The sequence below is a fragment of the Bos mutus genome, chromosome 8 (assembly GCF_027580195.1).
Source record: "Bos mutus isolate GX-2022 chromosome 8, NWIPB_WYAK_1.1, whole genome shotgun sequence".
Classification (NCBI taxonomy): Eukaryota; Metazoa; Chordata; class Mammalia; order Artiodactyla; family Bovidae; genus Bos; species Bos mutus.
In genome coordinates, this window is record NC_091624.1 from 1,055,160 (window position 1) to 1,074,090 (window position 18,931).

The 18,931-nt window shown below is 52.7% G+C and overlaps 1 protein-coding gene across 4 annotated transcripts in view; it reads right to left on the reverse strand.

The window, feature by feature from the left end:
• Window positions 1-17,496, reverse strand: part of MYT1L (myelin transcription factor 1 like) — a 131,548-nt gene extending 114,052 nt beyond the window's left edge. For all 4 annotated transcript variants that reach the window (XM_070376069.1, XM_070376068.1, XM_070376067.1 and 1 more), the window contains exons 1-3: window positions 17,442-17,496; window positions 17,239-17,272; window positions 16,989-17,051 (exon numbers count right to left, since the gene is read on the reverse strand). In XM_070376069.1, coding sequence (XP_070232170.1) covers window positions 16,989-17,051; window positions 17,239-17,272; window positions 17,442-17,496 — 152 coding nt within the window. The remainder of the gene's footprint in view (window positions 1-16,988; window positions 17,052-17,238; window positions 17,273-17,441) is intronic.
• Window positions 17,497-18,931: the final 1,435 nt, after the last annotated feature.

An 18,931-nucleotide genomic window follows, 5' to 3' on the forward strand; every position in this document is an offset into this window, starting at 1 on the left:
AGAGACAGAGAGACAGTGCAGTGCGGCTGCTCAGAGGCACAGAGACGGCCCTGGACACAGAGGCGCCCATCATGCTGGTCAGCGGCTTCCTGGGGGCACTGGGACGAGATCAGGAGAGTGGTGGGCTCACTGAAAACCCTTCCTAAGGCTGCAGTGTGGAGAAGGGGCTGGACTCAGGAGGGGACTGGACTCAGGAGGGGACTGGACTCGGGAGAGGGGACTGGACTCAGGAGACGGGACTGGACTCAGGAGAGGGGACTGGACTCAGGGGAGGACTGGACTCGGGAGAGGGGACTGGACTCGGGAGAGGGGACTGGACTCGGTAGAGGGGACTGGACTCAGAAGAGAGAACTGGACTCAGGAGAGGACTGGACTCGAGAGAGGGGACTGGACTCAGGAGAGGGGACTGGACTCAGGAGAGGGGACTGGACTCGGGAGAGGGGACTGGACTCGGGAGGGGACTGGACTCAGGGCAGGGGACTGGTTCAGGGGAGGGGACTGGACTCAGGAGAGAGGACTGGATTCACGAGAGGAACTGGACTCAGGAGGGGACTGGACTCAGGAGAGCGGGCTGGGCTCAGGGGTGGGCTGGCTTGCATCTTTGGTTTGTGGGGTCACTGTTCAGTGGGATAGAGCTGGCTTCCTCGGGAGGGTGGAGAGAGAAGACAGCTTAGACAGACATCCGGGAACAGGGGTGTCTGAGGCGAGGGAGGGGAGGAGGGTCAGCAGAAGGAGATGCAGAGGACAGGGAACCATCCAAGTGCCCAGGGCTCTGAGGAGGTCTGCGCTGGTCCCCAGCAGTTGCAGTCTGCTGGAGCGGTGGCCGTGGAGAGACCTGCAGCTCTGGACAGCGCTCAGTAGCCTCTGGGAGGCCACCAGAGCAGGAGAAGAGTGACCAGGAGAAGAGTGACCAGGCCAGGACGGGTGTTGTACTGGGACCTGGGTTTTGATGTGGCCTGGAAGGATGGGCCATGTCTACACAGACAGCGAGGGTCCAGCCATCACGCATGTGGAGAGTCTGCGAGCAGCATCGGAGCTGCATCAACACAAAAGTGAGTCTGCTGAGAACGCGTGCTTAAGTAACTTGCTCAAGATCACACAGCTATTCAACTTTGGGTAGCTAATTTAATCCCTTTCAGCCTCAACTTTTCCATCTGTAAGACGGGCACAGTAATTACTATTTTAGGCTTTTGGCAGCAAATGATAAATATAAAAAATATATAAGATCCCTTCTGATCGTGTGGAAGGGCCTCTCATTTTGTCATTCTCTCCTTCTTCTTGTTGTCTTATGTATAGCTGACATTCCTTTTCACCACTGAATTTTTGAATGGTTATTCCTACATGTCCTTAGAATATATAAAGGCATTTAAGAATACTTCAGAAGTAATTTAATTAACTGAATTATTCAATTAAGTGGCTAGCATACCAGATGTCTGTCTGATATCTTTCCAAGAACATATATATTAATAAAACCAATTCAGTTTTGACTACATATTGACATATTTCCTTAATTTTTTTCTTTTATTCTCTGTATACTCTTGTAAGCAAGAGCCAGACTGATTTGAAAAGTATATATATTTTAAGTTAAACGTGACACAAATATTCTGGGAATTTTAAGACGTTCAGTGAAGAATTTTTCAAAATGTTTTCTTGACCCTATTGCTTCAGAGAATTAAAAAAATCTGTTTCTGGAAGGCAGAGATTTGCTTTACTTTTTTATATAATTTTAAATGATGTAGCCTGTTATTAAATATTTATTGCCTTGAATGGCAGCTTAAAGATTCAAATAAAACACAATCACTATGTAATTTATTTTGACTCAAAAAGAACGCTTCCCCAGGGAAAGGCAGCAGCCTGGTGGGTCCCTGGCCCATGGGGGAGGTTGGGTGGAGGCGCCCAGGACCTGGCCCGCTTTTCCCAAAGCCCATTCCAGGAGATGAGGTTATCTGGCTGCTGAGATTGTTTCTCGTATTTTAAACACTTCCTGAAGTTCTTACAGTGCGCTCCCCTTCGTGTTCTTTTCACCTGGGTTAGCTTGTGTATCTCTGCTCTTCCAAAGCCCAAAGGACTGGACTGCAGCAGCCTTGGTGTGAGCGCAGCAGCGCACCCGCCCTCCCCGCGCCCCGCTCCGTCCTGCCCCCGCCCCTCCCCCCATCCTCCTCACCCCTCCCCCTCCGTCCTCCCCAGCTGCCCCTCCATCTTCCCCACCCCTCCCCCGTCTGCCCCGCCTCGTCCTCCGCCGCACCTCCCTCGGTCCTCACCCCGCCCCTCCATCCTCATCTACTTCCTCTATTCCTGACCCTTCAAGATCATCTCAATCTGCTTTCTCCTTAAAGTCCTTCCAGGTCAGTCTAGAATTCAGGAGGCTCTGTCTTTGATATTCCATTGTAAATGAATATTCCGTCTGTAAATGAATGGACAAAGGAGATGTGGTGCATATACACAATGGAATATTACTCAGCCGTAAAAATGAATGAATGAAATAATGCCATTTTTGGCAACTTGGATGCAACTAGAGATTATTATACTAAATAAAGCAAGTCAGGCAGAGAAAGACAAATGTCATATGATATCACTTACATGTGGAATCTAAAAAAAGATACAAATGAACTTATTTCCACAACAGAAAGATTCACAGGCATAGGAAACAAACTTCTGGTTACCCAAAGAGAAAGGTGACGGAGAGGGATAAGCAATATACACAGTGCTGTATACAAACAGGTGAACACCCACAGTACAGAACCCGGAACTACATTCAGTGTCGTGTAACAGCCTATCGTGGAAAGAGATAAGAAAAACAAAAAACACGTAACTGAATCACGTGGCTGTATAGCAGAAATCAAAAGAGCATTGTAAATCAGCTGTACTTCACTTATAAAAAAGACTGATAGGAAGAACCAAGAATCAAGCTATATAAGGATTTATGATTTTGCCAGTGGTGTCTTTGCCCCAGGGACAAATATACAAGCAAATATATGCAAATGCAAAGCTAACGATTTCTTACTCTCCCTTAAATATATACTAGAGTTCTCCTTGAGATGCTCAGGACAGAGTACTTTGTCTTTCTAGGGCTGGTAAGAAATTATTCAGTTGTGGAGTAGTGAAAATTCTGGTAGTTGAAGGATGGAGCTGTTCACATGTTCAGCTTGGGATGGAGGGTATGCATGTGAACCTTCCTAGCTCAGACAAATATGACCACTCTTGGGCTCGTATGTAAACACCTGGTAGAAACACAACGAGCTGTTCATCACGTAATATATGCACAAACATGCAGAATATGCACACGCATAAACTCACTCTGGGGAACATCCGTCTCTTACAGAAATTAGGAAGCTTCTTAAATATGCATTTTCTAATCATTTACTGCAAGAGATGGCAAGCCACTCCAGTACTCTTGCCTGGAAAATCCCATGGATGGAGGAGCCTGGTGGGCTGCAGTCCACGGGATAGCTACGAGTCGGAGGAGACTGAGCAACTTCACTTTCACTTTTCACTTTCATGCAATGGAGAAGGAAATGACAACCCACTCCAGTGTTCTTGCCTGGAGAATCCCAGGGACGGGGGAGCCTGGTGGGCTGCCGTCTGTGGGATCGCACAGAGTCGGACACGACTGACGCGACTTAGCAGCAGCAGCAGCACTGCAAGAGAAATGCAAGCTCCTACCCCACATAGATGTTCAGAGCTGTCCTGTGGTCTGTGGTCAGATGCGATCACCCACGCTCAGGGTGCTACAGGCCTAGACTGTAGTTTAATGGGCATCAGGCTACAAATAATGAGCCTTAAAATCTGGTCATCATCAAGAGGATTCAGTACGTTTTCTCCACGAAACGGCCTTGCTTTTAATTTTTTTTGGCAATGGGTAGTTACAAGCTGTTGAGTCTGCACTTTTTCATTGTTGTTGACGGAAGCATCAACTTACAGGGACTTCCCTGGTGGCTCAAATGGTAGAGAATCTGCCTGTGATGCAGAAGACTTGGGTTCGATCTCTGGTCAGGAAGATCGCCTGGAGAAGGGCATGGCAACCCACTCCAGGATTCTTGCCAGAAGACTCACATGGACAGATGAGCCTGGAGGGCTGCAGTCCGTGGGGTTGCAAAGAGTTGGACACGACTGAGCGACTAACACCCACACCCCCCACGCATCAACTTATAACCAGATCCGGTCTGTATGGCTTCCCACTCAGGGTTCGGATGACAGCTCACCTGGACTCAGCTATTTTTACTGCAGTCGTTTTCATTTCTAACAGCCATTGGAAACGTGAGGTCCCGCTGTGAGAACAGGTTCCCTGACTGTGTTTGCCGCATGGCTCTCAGACGCGCCCTGTGTGCAGACGTGACCAGGGCCCAGCGCCCCTGCCGGGCTGGCCCTGGGCACAGGGTTCCACCCTCAAGGACTGGGTCCCCGCTGTTCCCAGCTCCACAACCCTCATTCTGAACGAGGATGACGGGGGTGCCCTCGGGGGGCATGCCGAGCCCGGCTCTGACAGAGGCTGTGACCCTCTCGTTAGAGAGGGCGTGGCAGAAGCCGGTGGTGTGGGCAGGGGTCCCACAGGCCATTCTCTGGGAGGCCTGAGTGTGCTCGCGTGCGTGCGTACGCGTGCGGTCTGCTCCTCTCCCTGACCCTGACGCCAGCTCTAGACGAGGGCGCTTGCTTCTCTGGTTGCTCAGAGGCTGCGTGGCCCAGCCCGCGGATCCTTCAGTGAGGCCCCCACCGAGGACACGGCTCACCTGTCCCTGCGAGAAGGTGCTAACCCGCCTCCCCATGCCTTGCCCCCCGCAGGCCTGTGAGCTGGTCTGACAGCCCGTGGAGGGGCCTGCCCTGCTCGAGGGTAAGAGCTGCCCCGATCTCGTCCTGCGGAAGGTCCTTGAGGGGCCTGGGAGGGGATGCAGCCGTGCCCGACTGCCCCGGGGGGCACCTCCCTGATTGGGAGTCAGACCCCTCAGCTGCTGACGGGTGCAGAGATGCTGTCTGTGTATCCGTCTCCCTGTTCACTGACACCACGCGGACGAGGACTTTCCTTCTCTTCTCTCAGTTTTTTCCGCGAGCACCCACCTCCCCAGCATCAAGCAGGAAGACGCGTTTTAGTCCCACAGATGCGGAAGTCCTCCACGAAGGTCTGGACCAGAAGAGCTGGACGTGAAGCCTCCTGCTAACTGTGTGACCTTGGGGGGGTCTCAGCTCCTCGTCTGCAGGGGGAAGAGGCCAGTCCATCCCCCGGGGTCTCCAAGGGAGTTTTCTGGAACCCAAGAGTCGTGCGGCCTCTGCTCCCTGGGGCGCCCCCGCCCATGGAAGGCTTCTGTGGGGAGGGGTCTTAGGGGTGTCAGCCTTATTGCTAAGGCTCCTCATTCTAGAATTCTGTGCTGCTTCCTTTCACGGTGCCTATTGCCATCTGGTTCCTCGTATTTTTTTAAAAAATAGGTGATTCTCATCAATCAAAAGCCATCAGATACTGGAAAGAAATGAATAAGGACTGGTGTAGAGAACGTGGACCCCTTTGGGGGTGTCAGCTTCTCAGCATTTGAAGGACGACGGCTCAAAAGTATCACGTGGCCGTCCTATGGAAAAGCAGCAACCACAGACGGGAAACCGAAGGCCAGAGGCAGATCCCTTCAGGACAGGTCCTTCCACTCCCTGCAGCATGGCCTGGAGCTGACAGCAGCTCCCGTGGGGGACCACCTTCCCCTGCCACCCTGTGCCCCCTTCTCCCCCTGGGGCCAAGGACTCCGACCCTAAGGCTGGTCCAGAGAGGGAAGAGGAAGCCGGCCCCAGCCCCAGCCTCCCCCTGCTTGTCTCAGGAGTAGGACAGTGACGGGGGGCCCAGCCTTGCTGGGGGGGTTCCCCCGAGTTCGGGCTCAGGCCCAGCTCAGCAGGCATGCCACCTCCAGGAGGGTGCCTCCTGAAGGCCCACAGCCCACGGGGGTTTGGTTTCCCTAAAGGGACGCAAGGATGACGAGGAATCCCACCAGGCGCTGCAGGCTGTGCCCCTGCTGAGGGTCCTACTCCCGCACCTGGTGGAGTCAGCCCTGAAGACAAGCCATGCAGAGTGGCTGGGCTTCCCTCGGTTTGCACATGGGGCTGGGCCACGGAACCCGGGGTCCGCCAGCCGACTCTGCCCGCCTCGAGGGCGTGGCTGTGATGCAGGGTCCCTGCGGGACCGTCCACCCGGAGGGGCTTGTCCCCCGCCTTCTGCTCTGTAGGAATCCCGCCGCACCACGGGTTCATCATGTCTTCAGAAATCAGAAAGAGACACCATGAGGCGTTCGACCTCCGGCACGTTGGGAGCTTGCGGCGGTTCCGCGCGTGGGTCCCCTGTGAGTCACCACGGTCTCCAGGCTGAGAGACGCGTGGCTGAGGGGGCCTCGGCTTCATTGCTCGAGAAGGACCCTCACAGCGTCTTGTGCCTGTGGCATCTGTAAGTGGCAGGAAGGAAGGGAGACGCTTGCTCCGGCCCTGTCCCCTGCTCAGCGCTTTGGGGCCCCCACGCTGCGGGCTCTCGTGAGTGTCTGTGTGTCCAGGGTTCTCCCAGGACCCCTCCTGCTGCCTCTCTGGGCACATCCTCCCCTGCACCCTGCACGTCTGGACGCACGTGTGGGTCGCTGTCACGAGTCACACGCCTTACGTCAAAGGGTGGGTGTCCCTGTGTCCCGAGATATCCCTTCTGCTGGATGACTGTGTGTGCCGTGAACACTCGGCAGTTAGACAAACAGTGCATCTTGGATGCGGCCTGGAGTGTCGTATTCTACCTGGCCACAGAGGTGACCCCTGCACACCTACCTCTGTGCAATCCCTTAACTAAGCTGTCATCTCTGCAATACGCAGCAGAGCGAGTCTCCACACCAGATTGAAATCCAGCCTGAGCACTTGCTCGCTCGTTCCTGGTCTGGGGCGTCTTCTACACGCCCACACCTCCGTGCTGTGCAGTGACTGGTAAGCATCCGTTTGCCTTTTGTGTCATCGGCCTGTGTGCTTAGGGATGGTCACCAAGGGCAGGGCCGAGTCAAATGCAGCCCTCGGGTGGCCCCAGGGCCTCTGCATGGCCGCAGAAGTGTCTGCTCGCTGCTCCCGGCTCCCGGCACCCCCTCGGTCAGGTGGGGCTACTGATACCCGCGGCCGGAGGGCCAGAGAGACTCGGACACGCTTGGAGCCCCACCTGGGCTGGAGGAGCCCCGGGCAGTGAAGGTGCTAGGCCCCGATGCCCACCCTGCTGTCCTTGCAGACCTGCATTTTTATCATTTGAAATCTAAAGAGGCTTGTCTACGACGTTCAGGCACAGCGTCCCCCTCAGGGGCTCCGACCCTCCCTCACACCCTTGGCTGTCTGGTGAGGCCTCTGCCCCCAGGCTTGGAATTCGGGGTAGTGGAGGGGGGGCAGGTGGCCATGACAGAGGACACAGCCTCTCACCTTCCGCCTGGCCCTGAGCATCGCCCGGAACCTGTTCCTCACTGAGCTCTGGAGGGTCTCAGCCGAGGCTCAGTCTCAGGGGTGGGAGGATGCTGGAGTCCAGCTCACAAGAGCAAGCTCATTTAAGAGGAGGAAAGCATGGCTTACCTTTCACAACATTCCTTTCCCCAGAATTTTCTAGCAATAGCATTGTTTAAAAAATTCCCAATCTTCTAAAAACTTATCCTTTTACAAAAAAAAAACTTCTTTCTGAATAAGAAGGAAGTGCTTTAAAAACAATGATCTCATATTATTTGCTGAAGGCAACAGGGACACCTCCTCCCCGCTCCTGGAAACACAGACGGCCCGTCTTGCCGGAAACACACTCCTGAAACCGGTCCTGTCCTCACGTCCTTCAAGCTCCGCTCCTCCCTGTGACAGTCTACCCCGAGGAAGGGGCCAGCAGCCACAAAACTATGCAAAGATGCTTATCCCACCCGATCTATAACTCGGAAAAGTTAAAAACAAACACTAGATAGTTTCTGGAGACCAGCTTGGGGCCGTGGACCCCGCCGTTGGCAGGGACGCAGGGCTCCTGGCTCGTCATCCCGCGGCAGGGTCCGCAGCCCCCAGCCCCAGTCTCAGCCAAGACACCGTCCACACATCACCAGCTCTGAAATGTGGCGGCCGGGTACCCACCACAGCCCAGCGCAGATGGTGGAGGGAGCCGTCATCCCTGACCAGAGCCCCACCGCACACCCACGTCTGCTGTATGTGCAGAGCGGCTTCAAAGCCATGGTTATACGTTAGCAATCATCAGGCAAGAAATCAGGCCTAGATGATAATTCCTTTGTTTCATCTTAACCAATACAGATTGTAAATATGAGAGAGTCTCCAAGTCCTTGCCTGAAAATACCTATATTCCTTCTCTTTGAATGCAGAGTTATTTAAAAAGTATATTTAATTTTATCCAGTGTCAAACATCTCCCCTGAAATGCATTACCTGTTTTATTGACAGTTTTAAACACACCGAATCAGTCACACTGTCTTCTGAAATATGTAACAAACGTGGCCAGGGCCAGCGAGGTGTCCACTCGGGCAGACCTGCTGGAGATGAGCAGCACACACATTGTTTTCTCAGGGTGATGGCCAGGAAGCTTGTTTTTCTTTTTTTAATAGAGGATTTACTGTGACAATAAAGGCGAACTGCCACCACAGCCCTGAAGTTTGTGTTTGCACACAGACAGCTCGTCATAAGGCGTCGATCAACGGCGGGTCTGGGAAACCCACTCGCTCCGAATCTTCACTTCATACAGACCAGTCCCTGGAACTCCACCTTTTTGCTTCTCTGCAACCATGCATGCAAGCTATCAAATAAATGGTAAAATAGGTACGCCCTGGCTCCTGATTTATAATATTAGTGACAGAAGGAAGGACGAGCACGCTGTAAAGTTCAGGGATGGGCGATGCCCAGCGATGTCTTATAAGGAATGAAGGGGCTGTGGATGCCCTGGCTCCTGGCTGGGCGGCTGCGTGCACGGAATTCTTCACCCACGCCCAGGCGTGCGCCCTGCTGCACAGCAGTCATACATTAATTAGAGCATAAACAGATACTGCAGTGTTGCCATGCACCCAAGTGGATCTTCATTTTTCACATGCGGGGCCCTACTAATTAAAATCAGCTTTGCAATTAAATGTGGGAAATTGTGTTAAACTTTCAAGCGTGGTTAGAAAAAAATGCAATTATTTTTAGGGTTTTTTTATTTTAATGCAAATACAAATTCTATCCATGTGAAACCAGTAAACGGAAAGTATAGGATCCCTATTTTTCTTTCTTCCTCTGTCTCTTTCTTTCTTTTTTGATTATCCAGGCTCCTCTCAGTTGCACGTCGCCATGCTCCACTGTCTCTCCCGGTGCCTGGCTCCGTTCCAAGGCTTTTAGTGAGAGCTCTCTGTCAAGGCATGAATAATACAGCCCCCAGGCTGCCGGCAGCCTCCAAATGAGGCGTGCGTGTATCAGGAAGGAGCCCTTAGCTCCAGCTCCAGAACAGGCTCCCGTGAAGACAGGCAATTATTCACCCGAGGCTGCCGCCATGGCAGTCACACTGGTGGGTGCAAAGGTATATGAGATGGGAAAAATCTGAAGGAGGAACACGCACCGCAAGCCAGAGAGAATCCAATAATTTTCTAATAGGAAAGAAATCTACCGTTTGGAGCTTTTAATTTTAAAGTTTCAGGATAAATTGATTTGATTCTGAATTTTCTAAATTGGGAAGGATTTAAATGTAATACCAAGGCCATCAACTGGCTTTTGCAAGACTCTACAGCTAGATTTCAGGTCAACTATCTCACCAGAATCCTGTGCTCAACAAACAATAACCTCAGCAAAACAGCTGTGAAGGGCAAATGTGAATAAAATCCATTAAATGTCAGAAGTAAATTCAGAGGGTTCACCAACCAGATCACGTGGAGAATAAATCCACATTAGGGACTCCCTCAGCCCCACACACATTCTCCTTCGTTGGAGACTTATATAAAAATCGCTGTTCAGAAAGAAGTAAGTAAAACCAGTTAATTTCAATGGTCCAGTATGTATCTAACTGCTGAAAGGAAGGCTAAAATTTCGAATTCCTCTACATTGCTTAATATTTATTAATCTGTGATAGATTTTTTTCAGATTTCTTTTTGCTGTAGAACATTTTTAAAGTCTTTATTGAATTTATTACAATGTTGTTTCTGTTTCATGTTCTGGTTTTCTGGTTGAGAGGCACATGGGGTCTTGGTTACCCGAGGAGGGACTGAACCCTCAGCCCCTGCGCTGGAAGGTGACCTCCTAACCACCGATCACCAGGGAAGTCCCAATCTGTGATAGATACTAATAAATATCATTCCCATCTCTAATTTTTACTAGGAAATTTTATAAAGACGTTAAAACAATAAGGCTTCTCTGCTGCCTCAGATGGTAAAGAATCTGCCTGCAATGCAGGAGACTCGGAGTCAATCTCTGGGTCTGGAAGATCCCCTGGAGGAGGGCACGGCAACCCACGCCAGTGTTCTTGCCTAGAGAATTCCAAGGACAGAGGAGCCTGGCGGGCTTCAGTCCATGGGGTTGCACAGAGTCAGGCACGACTGAGCGTCTAACAAATACTTACAGTCGTAGAGGTAGAACAATAAACTAGCCCTGATTTTGACAATGAATTTAGTATCTATTTATTTACCCCTTTGTAACATCAAGTTGCACTGTATCTTTAACACAATATTTTATATCAACTTGGGGACAGAAAATTGTGATTATAAGGCATTAGAATGTTCAATCTCAGTCAAATTTTCAAGAGTAAATTTTGGCAGGAAAGTTTTCACGTCCCACATTCTGGCTATCCTAGTAACAGGTCATATAATTCTCTGGATTATTGAACAACATCTTTTTCAGGTATTTGAACCATACTAAAACAGTTACAGATGGAGTGGACTGGGGCCTCTTGACCCCACATCTCTATCCATAGGATACCTATCTTCAGGCTTCCCAGGAGGTGCTACTGATCAAGAATCTGCCTGCCAATGCAGGAGACACAAGAGACGCGGGTTTGATCCCTGGGTTTGGAAGATCCCCTGGAGTAGGAAATGGCACCGCTTCAGTACTCTTGCCTGGAGCATCCCGTGGACAGGGGAGCCTGGCGGACTACAGTCCACGGAGTTGCAAAAGGGTGGGATGGCACGGAGCACGCACACCACCCAGGCCAGGCAGAGACCCCAGCCCCCGAGACGCTCAGGCAGCCGGGGTCCCGCACCAGGCAGCTCTTCCTGCACTTGCGTTCTTGCTGGTTCAGGGCCCCAGTCCTGGGCTGGCTCTGTGTCCTTTACCCCTCCCTACAGGCAGTCTTCCAGCCAACCAACCCAGAGCCCAGCGACTTCTCAACTCCAGGTTCACGGACTCTTCCTCCACGTCTTTCATTTTCTTCCTGCCACCCAGGCTGTAGGCCTGGAAATGCTCTTTTCACCCATCACCCACAGCTGTTTTAGACGCTTACGGTCACCTGTCTGCCTGCAGAGCAGGAACAAGGTGGTCCCAGGAGGAGAGCAGGGATCCAGAATGCGCCTCTCCCTGAACCTGGGTGTCTAAGAACCAGACTCTGGGAACTTACTTAGATGGTGGAGGGTTAGTTTTGCACCTGCAAAGGCAGCTCTGGGATTGGCCCCCGAATCACGTTTGAGATGCTACCTTCAGCATCTCTCACATAAATACCATTTTCGAAAAGCCGTGTGTACTCAGGGCCGTGGAGTGTGCAGAGTCAGGTGTGCAAGAGATGTAAGACTGAGTGGAAAGGAAGAGACGGGATTTGCTGTGGACAGAGACTGAGACTGCATTTTGGTTCATGAAGAATTACTTCCGGCCTTGATTGCAGATTCCATGACGATTTTGTCATAATTACGTGCTAATAATATAGAGCCTAGAAGAATCGGAGTCATGTGTCTGGATACTAACAATGTTTTGGAAGATAAAGGCTGGTGGTTTTGTCCCTGATCATGTGCATGTGAAAGTGTTAGTCACTCAGTTGTGTCTCTTTACAACCCCCTGTAGCCCACCAGGCTCCTCTGTCCATGGGATTCTCCAGGCAAGAATACTGGAGTGGGTTGCCATTTCCTTCTCCCAGGGATCTTCCCAACCCAGGGATCGAACCTGGTCTCCTGCATTGCAGGGAGATTCTGTACTGAGCCACGAGGGACGCTGACCACATGCAGCAGGGCATGAAAATGTTGACTGAGTTGGGGCCCTTGTGGTCAGTGTGCAGGGATCCAGAGATGGGCCTCAGGTCCAGGAGGGCGGCCCGGAGGAGGAAGGGGTGTGGCGCCTGCGTCGGACGCAGGGCCTGGCACTGCTCCTCCTCTCTCACCCTGACTGCTCGGCGACTCGGCACCACGTGGGGTGCTACGCCCAAGCCCCTGAGGTGCCTGGAGTTTCTGGTAAAACTGTGTTTTCCTTTCCCTTATGTGTTCCCCAGTTTCTCTCTCTGACTCAGCCTTTGTGCAGCTGTGTGTATGCTTATCAGGCAGCTCAAACTGTGAATGACTGACACAAACAAATGCCCTGAGTCGATTATCTGTAGTTCAAGGATACGGCTTTTGGATAAGGCAGAACATCCAATAAAATGATATTAGAAGTTTAACTCCCACCCCTTCGTTCTTAGCCAGGACTGTAAATCGTGAATTCCTTGAGAATTCAGACTGTCGATGAACTTCACAAGCATCACCCAGCGGTTGGTCCTCCTCTGCCCTCTATTTCCGGTTTCTTAGGAACCCACAGCTCTGCCTTCCTTACCAAGGGAAAACGTCACCCATCTCAGCATCCACAGGAAACCAAATCCCCACTGAAGTGGCAAGACCATGGCTCAGGGCCACGGCCTCCACCCAGGGCCACAGCCACCTCCCAGGGCCACGGCCACCAACTGAGGCCACCTCCCAGGGCCACGGCCACCAACTGAGGCCACCTCCCAGGGCCACGGCCACCAACTGAGGCCACCTCCCAGGGCCACGGCCACCAACTGAGGCCACCTCCCAGGGCCACGGCCACCAACTGAGGCCACCTCCCAGGGCCACGGCCATCAACTGAGGCCACCTCCCAGGGCCACGGCCACCAACTGAGGCCACCTGCCAGGGCCACGGCCACCAACTGAGGCCACCTCCCAGGGCCACGGCCACCAACTGAGGCCACCTCCCAGGGCCACGGCCACCAACTGGGGCTACGACCACCGCCCAGGGACACGGCCTTCACCCAGGGCCATGGCCACCTCCCAGGGCCACAGCCACCAACTGGGGCTACGACCACCACCCAGGGCCACGGCCTCCGCCCAGGGCCACAGACACTGCCCGGGGACACGGGCACTGACTGGGGCTATGACCTCTGCCCACGGCCACAGCCACCACCCAGGGACATGACCACCGATCAGGGCCACAACCACTGTCCGGGACCAGAGCCACCGCCCAGGGCCATGACCACCGCCATGCAGGGCCTCCAAAGCGGTGAAATGGCGCACTGAAACTCTGACCAGTATCTGATTCTCTTAGGAATTATGCTAAAATAAAGATTACCTGGTAGACTTCATTTTACTACTTGAAATCAAATTTCCAAAAAATTTTATTTTTTACATTGTTGACTCCCTTCACCTGCCTCAAATTAATTTTTGCATGTTCAAATAGCTAGATATCAATATACTAAAAGAATGTCTTTTATTCTCAGCTACAAACTGACATGATGAGTGAGTACAATGAAACTGTAGCCTTAACAGGAGTACATTCATTGAAAAGTGCATCAGTAAAACCTGAGTGTTGGCCGCTCAGCCGTGTCCGACTCTCTGCGACCCCGTGGACTGTAGCCCACCAGGCTCCTCTGTCCACGGGATTCTCCAGGCAAGAACACTGGAGAGGGTTGCCATTTCCTTCTCCAAGTAAAAACCTGAAATGATGGGCAATTTCATCAAGACCCAAACTGAGGCCGCCGCACTGGTCTTATCTGAAGATGTCTCAGGTGTGCCGAGCCTCAGCAGGGGGCAAGGTGACACCTGTGTTGGGGGTGCAGGCATTTACGTGCATGAGAGCAGCTGTCACAGCGCAGAAACTGTCTTTTCAAAATGAAAGAGACAAAGCCAGATATAATTGAAATCTCACAAATTTGAAATAGCTACAGTCAGAAGATGTTGATGTGTACAAGAATCTTACCTACTACAAGGACCACCTTTCCAGTCTGAGAAATTCAAATGTCACCTCTTAGTTTAAAATTACTGATAATATATAGCCATTGACAAACAGAACGTAGAAAGCCTTACTTGACACCTCAGTGAGACTCCTGGGAGAGAATCTTACCTCTGACATGGCATTCTGCATGGTAATCAGCTTTACATAACAAAGTCTGTGGGCTTCGCAGGTGGCCTTAGTGGTAAAGAACTTGCCTGCCAGTGAAGGTAGATGTCAGAGACTCGGGTTTGATCCCTGGGTTGGGAAGATCCCCTGGAGGAGGAAATGGCAACCCACTCCAGTTTCCTTGCCTGCAGAATCCCATGGACAGCGGAGCCTGCTGGGCTCCAGTCCATGGGGGCGCGGAGGGTTGGACATCACTGAGTGACTCAGCAGGCACGAAACAAAGTCCGCAACTTTCTTGTTTTAAAACCAAAGAAACTGAAGCCAGTACAGGTGGCGCTACTGGTAGAGAATCTGCTGCCGATGCAGGAGAGGCAAGAGAGGAGCATGTGATCCCTGGGTGGAGAAGATCCCTCAGAAGAGGAAATGGCACCCCACTCCAGTACTCTTGCCTGGAGAATCCTAGGGACGGAGGAGCCTGGCGGGCTACAGTTCATGGGGTCACAAGCAGGCGGACAGGACTGAGTGACTAAGGACATACAAAAGTTAAATAATTCACCCAAAGCCCCAGGTCACTAGTGGCAAAGGGAAGACTGTGTTCTGGGACCCCCAATATGCCTCCTGATTCACTATTTACTTTCCACTAGTAAAATAGTGGAAATTCCAATAACTGTATACATTATGACTCATGGTGAAAATAACGCCATTTTAAATTTAAAAATTAAAATTATTTTTGTTTTAAAAATTTCCAGTTTGGCTGCTTCTGTGAATATTCTCTAAAATTTCATCTACTTCGCTCCTGCACAATTCAGGGCATTCTGCACTCTCATCAGCATTGAGTCTCAGAGGAGGGTGGAGCCTGGCTGTCTTCAGTTGGCCCAGCCTCAGCCTAAGCACCATTTTCTATACAGGAAGAGGACCCCGGGGAGGTTGTACACACAGCCCGAATCCCACAGGACTCATCATGGGGTCCACAATCATGGGGTGCATTGTGGGTAGAAATACAAAGGCCTGAGTCAATTCTTCGGAGAAGGCAGTGGCACCCCACTCCAGTACTCTTGCCTGGAAAATCCCATGGATGGAGGAGCCTGGTAGGCTGCAGTCCATGGGGTCGCTAAGAGTCGGACACGACTGAGCGACTTCACTTTCTCTTTTCACTTTCATGCATTGGAGAAGGAAATGGCGACCCACTCCAGTGTTCTTGCCTGGAGAATCCCAGGGACGGGGAAGCCTGGTGGGCTGCCGTCTATGGGGTCACACAGAGTTGGACACGACTGAAGTGACTTAGCATAGCATAGTCAATTCTTTGGGAAATTCATGAGTATTTCTGCAAAAGTGTGGTTATGACACCTAATTAAAACTAGCTGACATCGAATTAAAACTTTTTAGCCAAATTTAATAATTCCTTCTAGTAGCAATATAATCAAGTTTAACTATTGATTAATCATGAGATGATTGGGCTTCCCAGGTGGAGCTAGTGGTAAAAAACTGGCCTGCCAATACAGGAGATGCCGGAGACCTGGGTTCGATCCCTGGGTCGGGAAGTTTCCATGGAGAACATGGCAACCCACTCCAGTATTGTTGCCTGGAGAATCCCAGTTGGCTAACTTGTTTTTCTCCATCGTAAACATAAACCAGTCAGGTTTTAAAAACAGGACTTTACAAAAAGAATTTACATATATACTCCTTCATCAAATAGCAAATACTTGAAATAAACCATGTATTTAAATCAGATAATTCGATAATTTTGCACAGTAAGATAATAATATAATACATTAAATATAATAATTTAAGTCACAAAATTCTCTTAACCATGGCTAGCTGTTCCCCCAGTCTGAAACCGTTTCATCGTGGGTGCCCATTAAAATTCCCTGCCTCCCTAAATGCTAGCATGGGGGATTTTGGAGTAATTTGTAATTTTCCCTTGATTTTGCTGAAGGACAATCATCATAATTGCTTGATTTCACCGGTAAATTAGCGCTCAGCTGAAAAGGAAATAGTGAGCGAGGCCGCGAGGACTGTCGCCTGGGGGCTGGAGCACCTGCTGCAGCACCTGGGCCCGCGTACCGGCCGGCCCGAAGGCTGCTTGGCCGGACGACAGCTCTCAGCCTGGGTCTGGGAGTCCGCCACAGGTGAGCCCTGGCGGGTGCACGCTTCTGACGCACAGGGGCCGCGACCTTCCGCACAAAGGGGAAGCTGCCTCCTACCACAGGGCCGGGGGCCCACGAGACGAGAACCTTCCGGCCGACCTGCCCCTGCCCTGCAGCCTTGGCGTGAAGCCTTGCCGCCACAAGCCCCTCCCTGCTCCATGCTCCCGGTGTCCCCTCCTCGTCTCTGCCGCAGGCCTGAAATCTGGGCTGACGGGCAACATCACCTGAGCCCTGGAGCCCCTGAGCCCCTGGAGCCTGGCCCGGCCTGGCCGCTCCGGCCCAGACCGTCCCCCGCAGCCGCCTGGGGCCTGGCCTTCCTCCCCCGGACCGGTCGAGCTCCCGCTGAAAGACCAGGAAGGCCGTCCTTCACTCCACCACCCGAGGGTCACCATCCTGAGCTACAGAAGGAGAAAGCGGGACCAGACACCCCGGCCGCCGCGAACCGGGGGCGGGCCGCGCGGACCCCGCCTGTCCCCCGCGGGTGGGCAAACGCTGCCCCAGGCGGCCGTCGGGGCGACTCCAAGAGCCCCAGGTCCGGGGGACAGGGGAGGCTCGCCAAGGCGGCGCCGCGACTCGCGCGGCTCCGCGCCGAGACCGCGGCCTTACCTCCTGTGTCGCGCGTACTTTCCGCTGACGTGGCCGCTGCCGTCACAGCCGGGGGTGGGACAGCTGCAAGAGGAACGGACGGGTCACTCAGGTGCCCCCTGGATGGCGGGCCGGGGGGGTGCGGACTCACAGGGAAGGCCGGACACTGGGGGGCGGGGGCAGGCCCGGGCCCCGGGGAGCGCGGAAGCCCGCTCTCTATCAAGGGGTGCGTTCTCTGAACCGCCGCTGGGCACACGTGCGGACCACTGACCTGAACAGCTCCTGGATGGCCGGCTCCACGGGAACTGCAGAGAGAGGAAAAGAGACGCTCATTTCTCTTCCATCGCTAGACCCCCCTCCGCCGCTACTCCACCCCACCTGCCACAGACAACCCCCCAGAGGCCCAGATGGAGGGCTTCTGCAGGACGGAGGTGACCCCAGCAGGGCGCCGGGGGCCGGGAGGCACGGACGTACCTCGGACCCCTTTGGATCGCGTGCGATGCCGCTTCTCCTCGGCGTCCACCTCCATCTGCAGGGAGAGAAGGCGGTCAGCGTGCTCCCCTGCTGGGGTCTTAGGGACAGTGTCCCTCTGTGAAGGGGGGGTCGGCCGCTGGGGAAGGGCCAGGCAGTCTACCCGCGATGTTTAAAAATAACAAGCAAGACCTTGGTCCTGCAGGGGCCCTGCAGGGGAAGACTTTGATGAGGACACATGCGGGTCAGTCAACCTGAGTTGCACTTGTACGGAGAATACAATAGACAGCGGTGAGGTTTGCAGGAAGGAAAAACATCCACATATAATGTCCGCCATCTCCTTGTAGCTGAAGTGTTTAACCTGGTCAGGGACCTATGTGGGAAGCAGTGGGTGTCAGAAGGACATGCTTTCTCCTGGCGGCTACTCTCACTGTGGTCTAGACCTGGGGGCGATTGGTGGCCACCTTGGTCTGAACCATCAGGGCGCTTTCCAGGGTCATGGCCCCTCCTGGTGGTCATGGCAGGACTTACACTTGGAGGTAGCAGGGTGTCTCCATCTACTACCTTGCACAATCCTCACACAATTCTGTAAGGGTGGCATCTATATTCTGCTCCCTTTACCCGGGACTTGCCCAAGATCATCCGTGTGGCAGCTTTGGTGCAGGGCCCCGAAAACCGCCACTGTCTACACTTCCTCCTTGAGTTAAAAACACACTGCTGGACGGGTGAATGCAAGTAATTTAAACACAGCAAAACCGCTCATTGCAGAACTCCACTCAGCACATCAGAAGGGTCGACAAGAGAAGAGCAGTAAAGACGACAGCTCCTCTCACCAGATCCCACTCTGGCCTGGGTCAATTGTCACCCTGTCCAGCAGGAGACGCGGCTTCAATCTCTGGGTCGGGAAGATCCTCTGGAGAAGGGCATGGCAACCCACTCCAGTATCCTTGCCTGGAAAATCCCATAGACAAGAGGAGCCTGGCGGGCTACAGTCCATGGAGTCGCAAAGAGTTGGACACGACCAAAGTGACTGAGCACACACACGTGCCAGTGTGGCCAGAGCTGTATTCTAGGTGGGAGAGACATGGCAAAATCACATGTGCAGGGGGGTGGGGGGGAGGACGGGAGTCTGGGATTAGCAGATGCAAACTGTCGCGCTAACGGAGGCACAGATAGTCAACAAGGTCCTACTGGATAGCACAGGGGACTGTTCAGTGTCCTGCGATAAACCGTAATGGAAGCAATGTGAAAAACAGTCTGTTTTCTATTGATCTGTGTCTATAACCGACTCATTTTGCTCTACAGCAGAAGTTAATTGGGCTTCCCTCATAGCTCAGTAGGTAAAGAATCTGCCTGCAATGCAGGAGAATCGGGTTTGATTCCCGGGTAGGGAAGATCCCCTGGAGGAGGAAATGGCAACCCACTCCAGTATTCTTGCCTGGAGAATCCCATGGACAGAGGAGCCTGGTGGGCTCCAGTCCATGGGGTTGCAA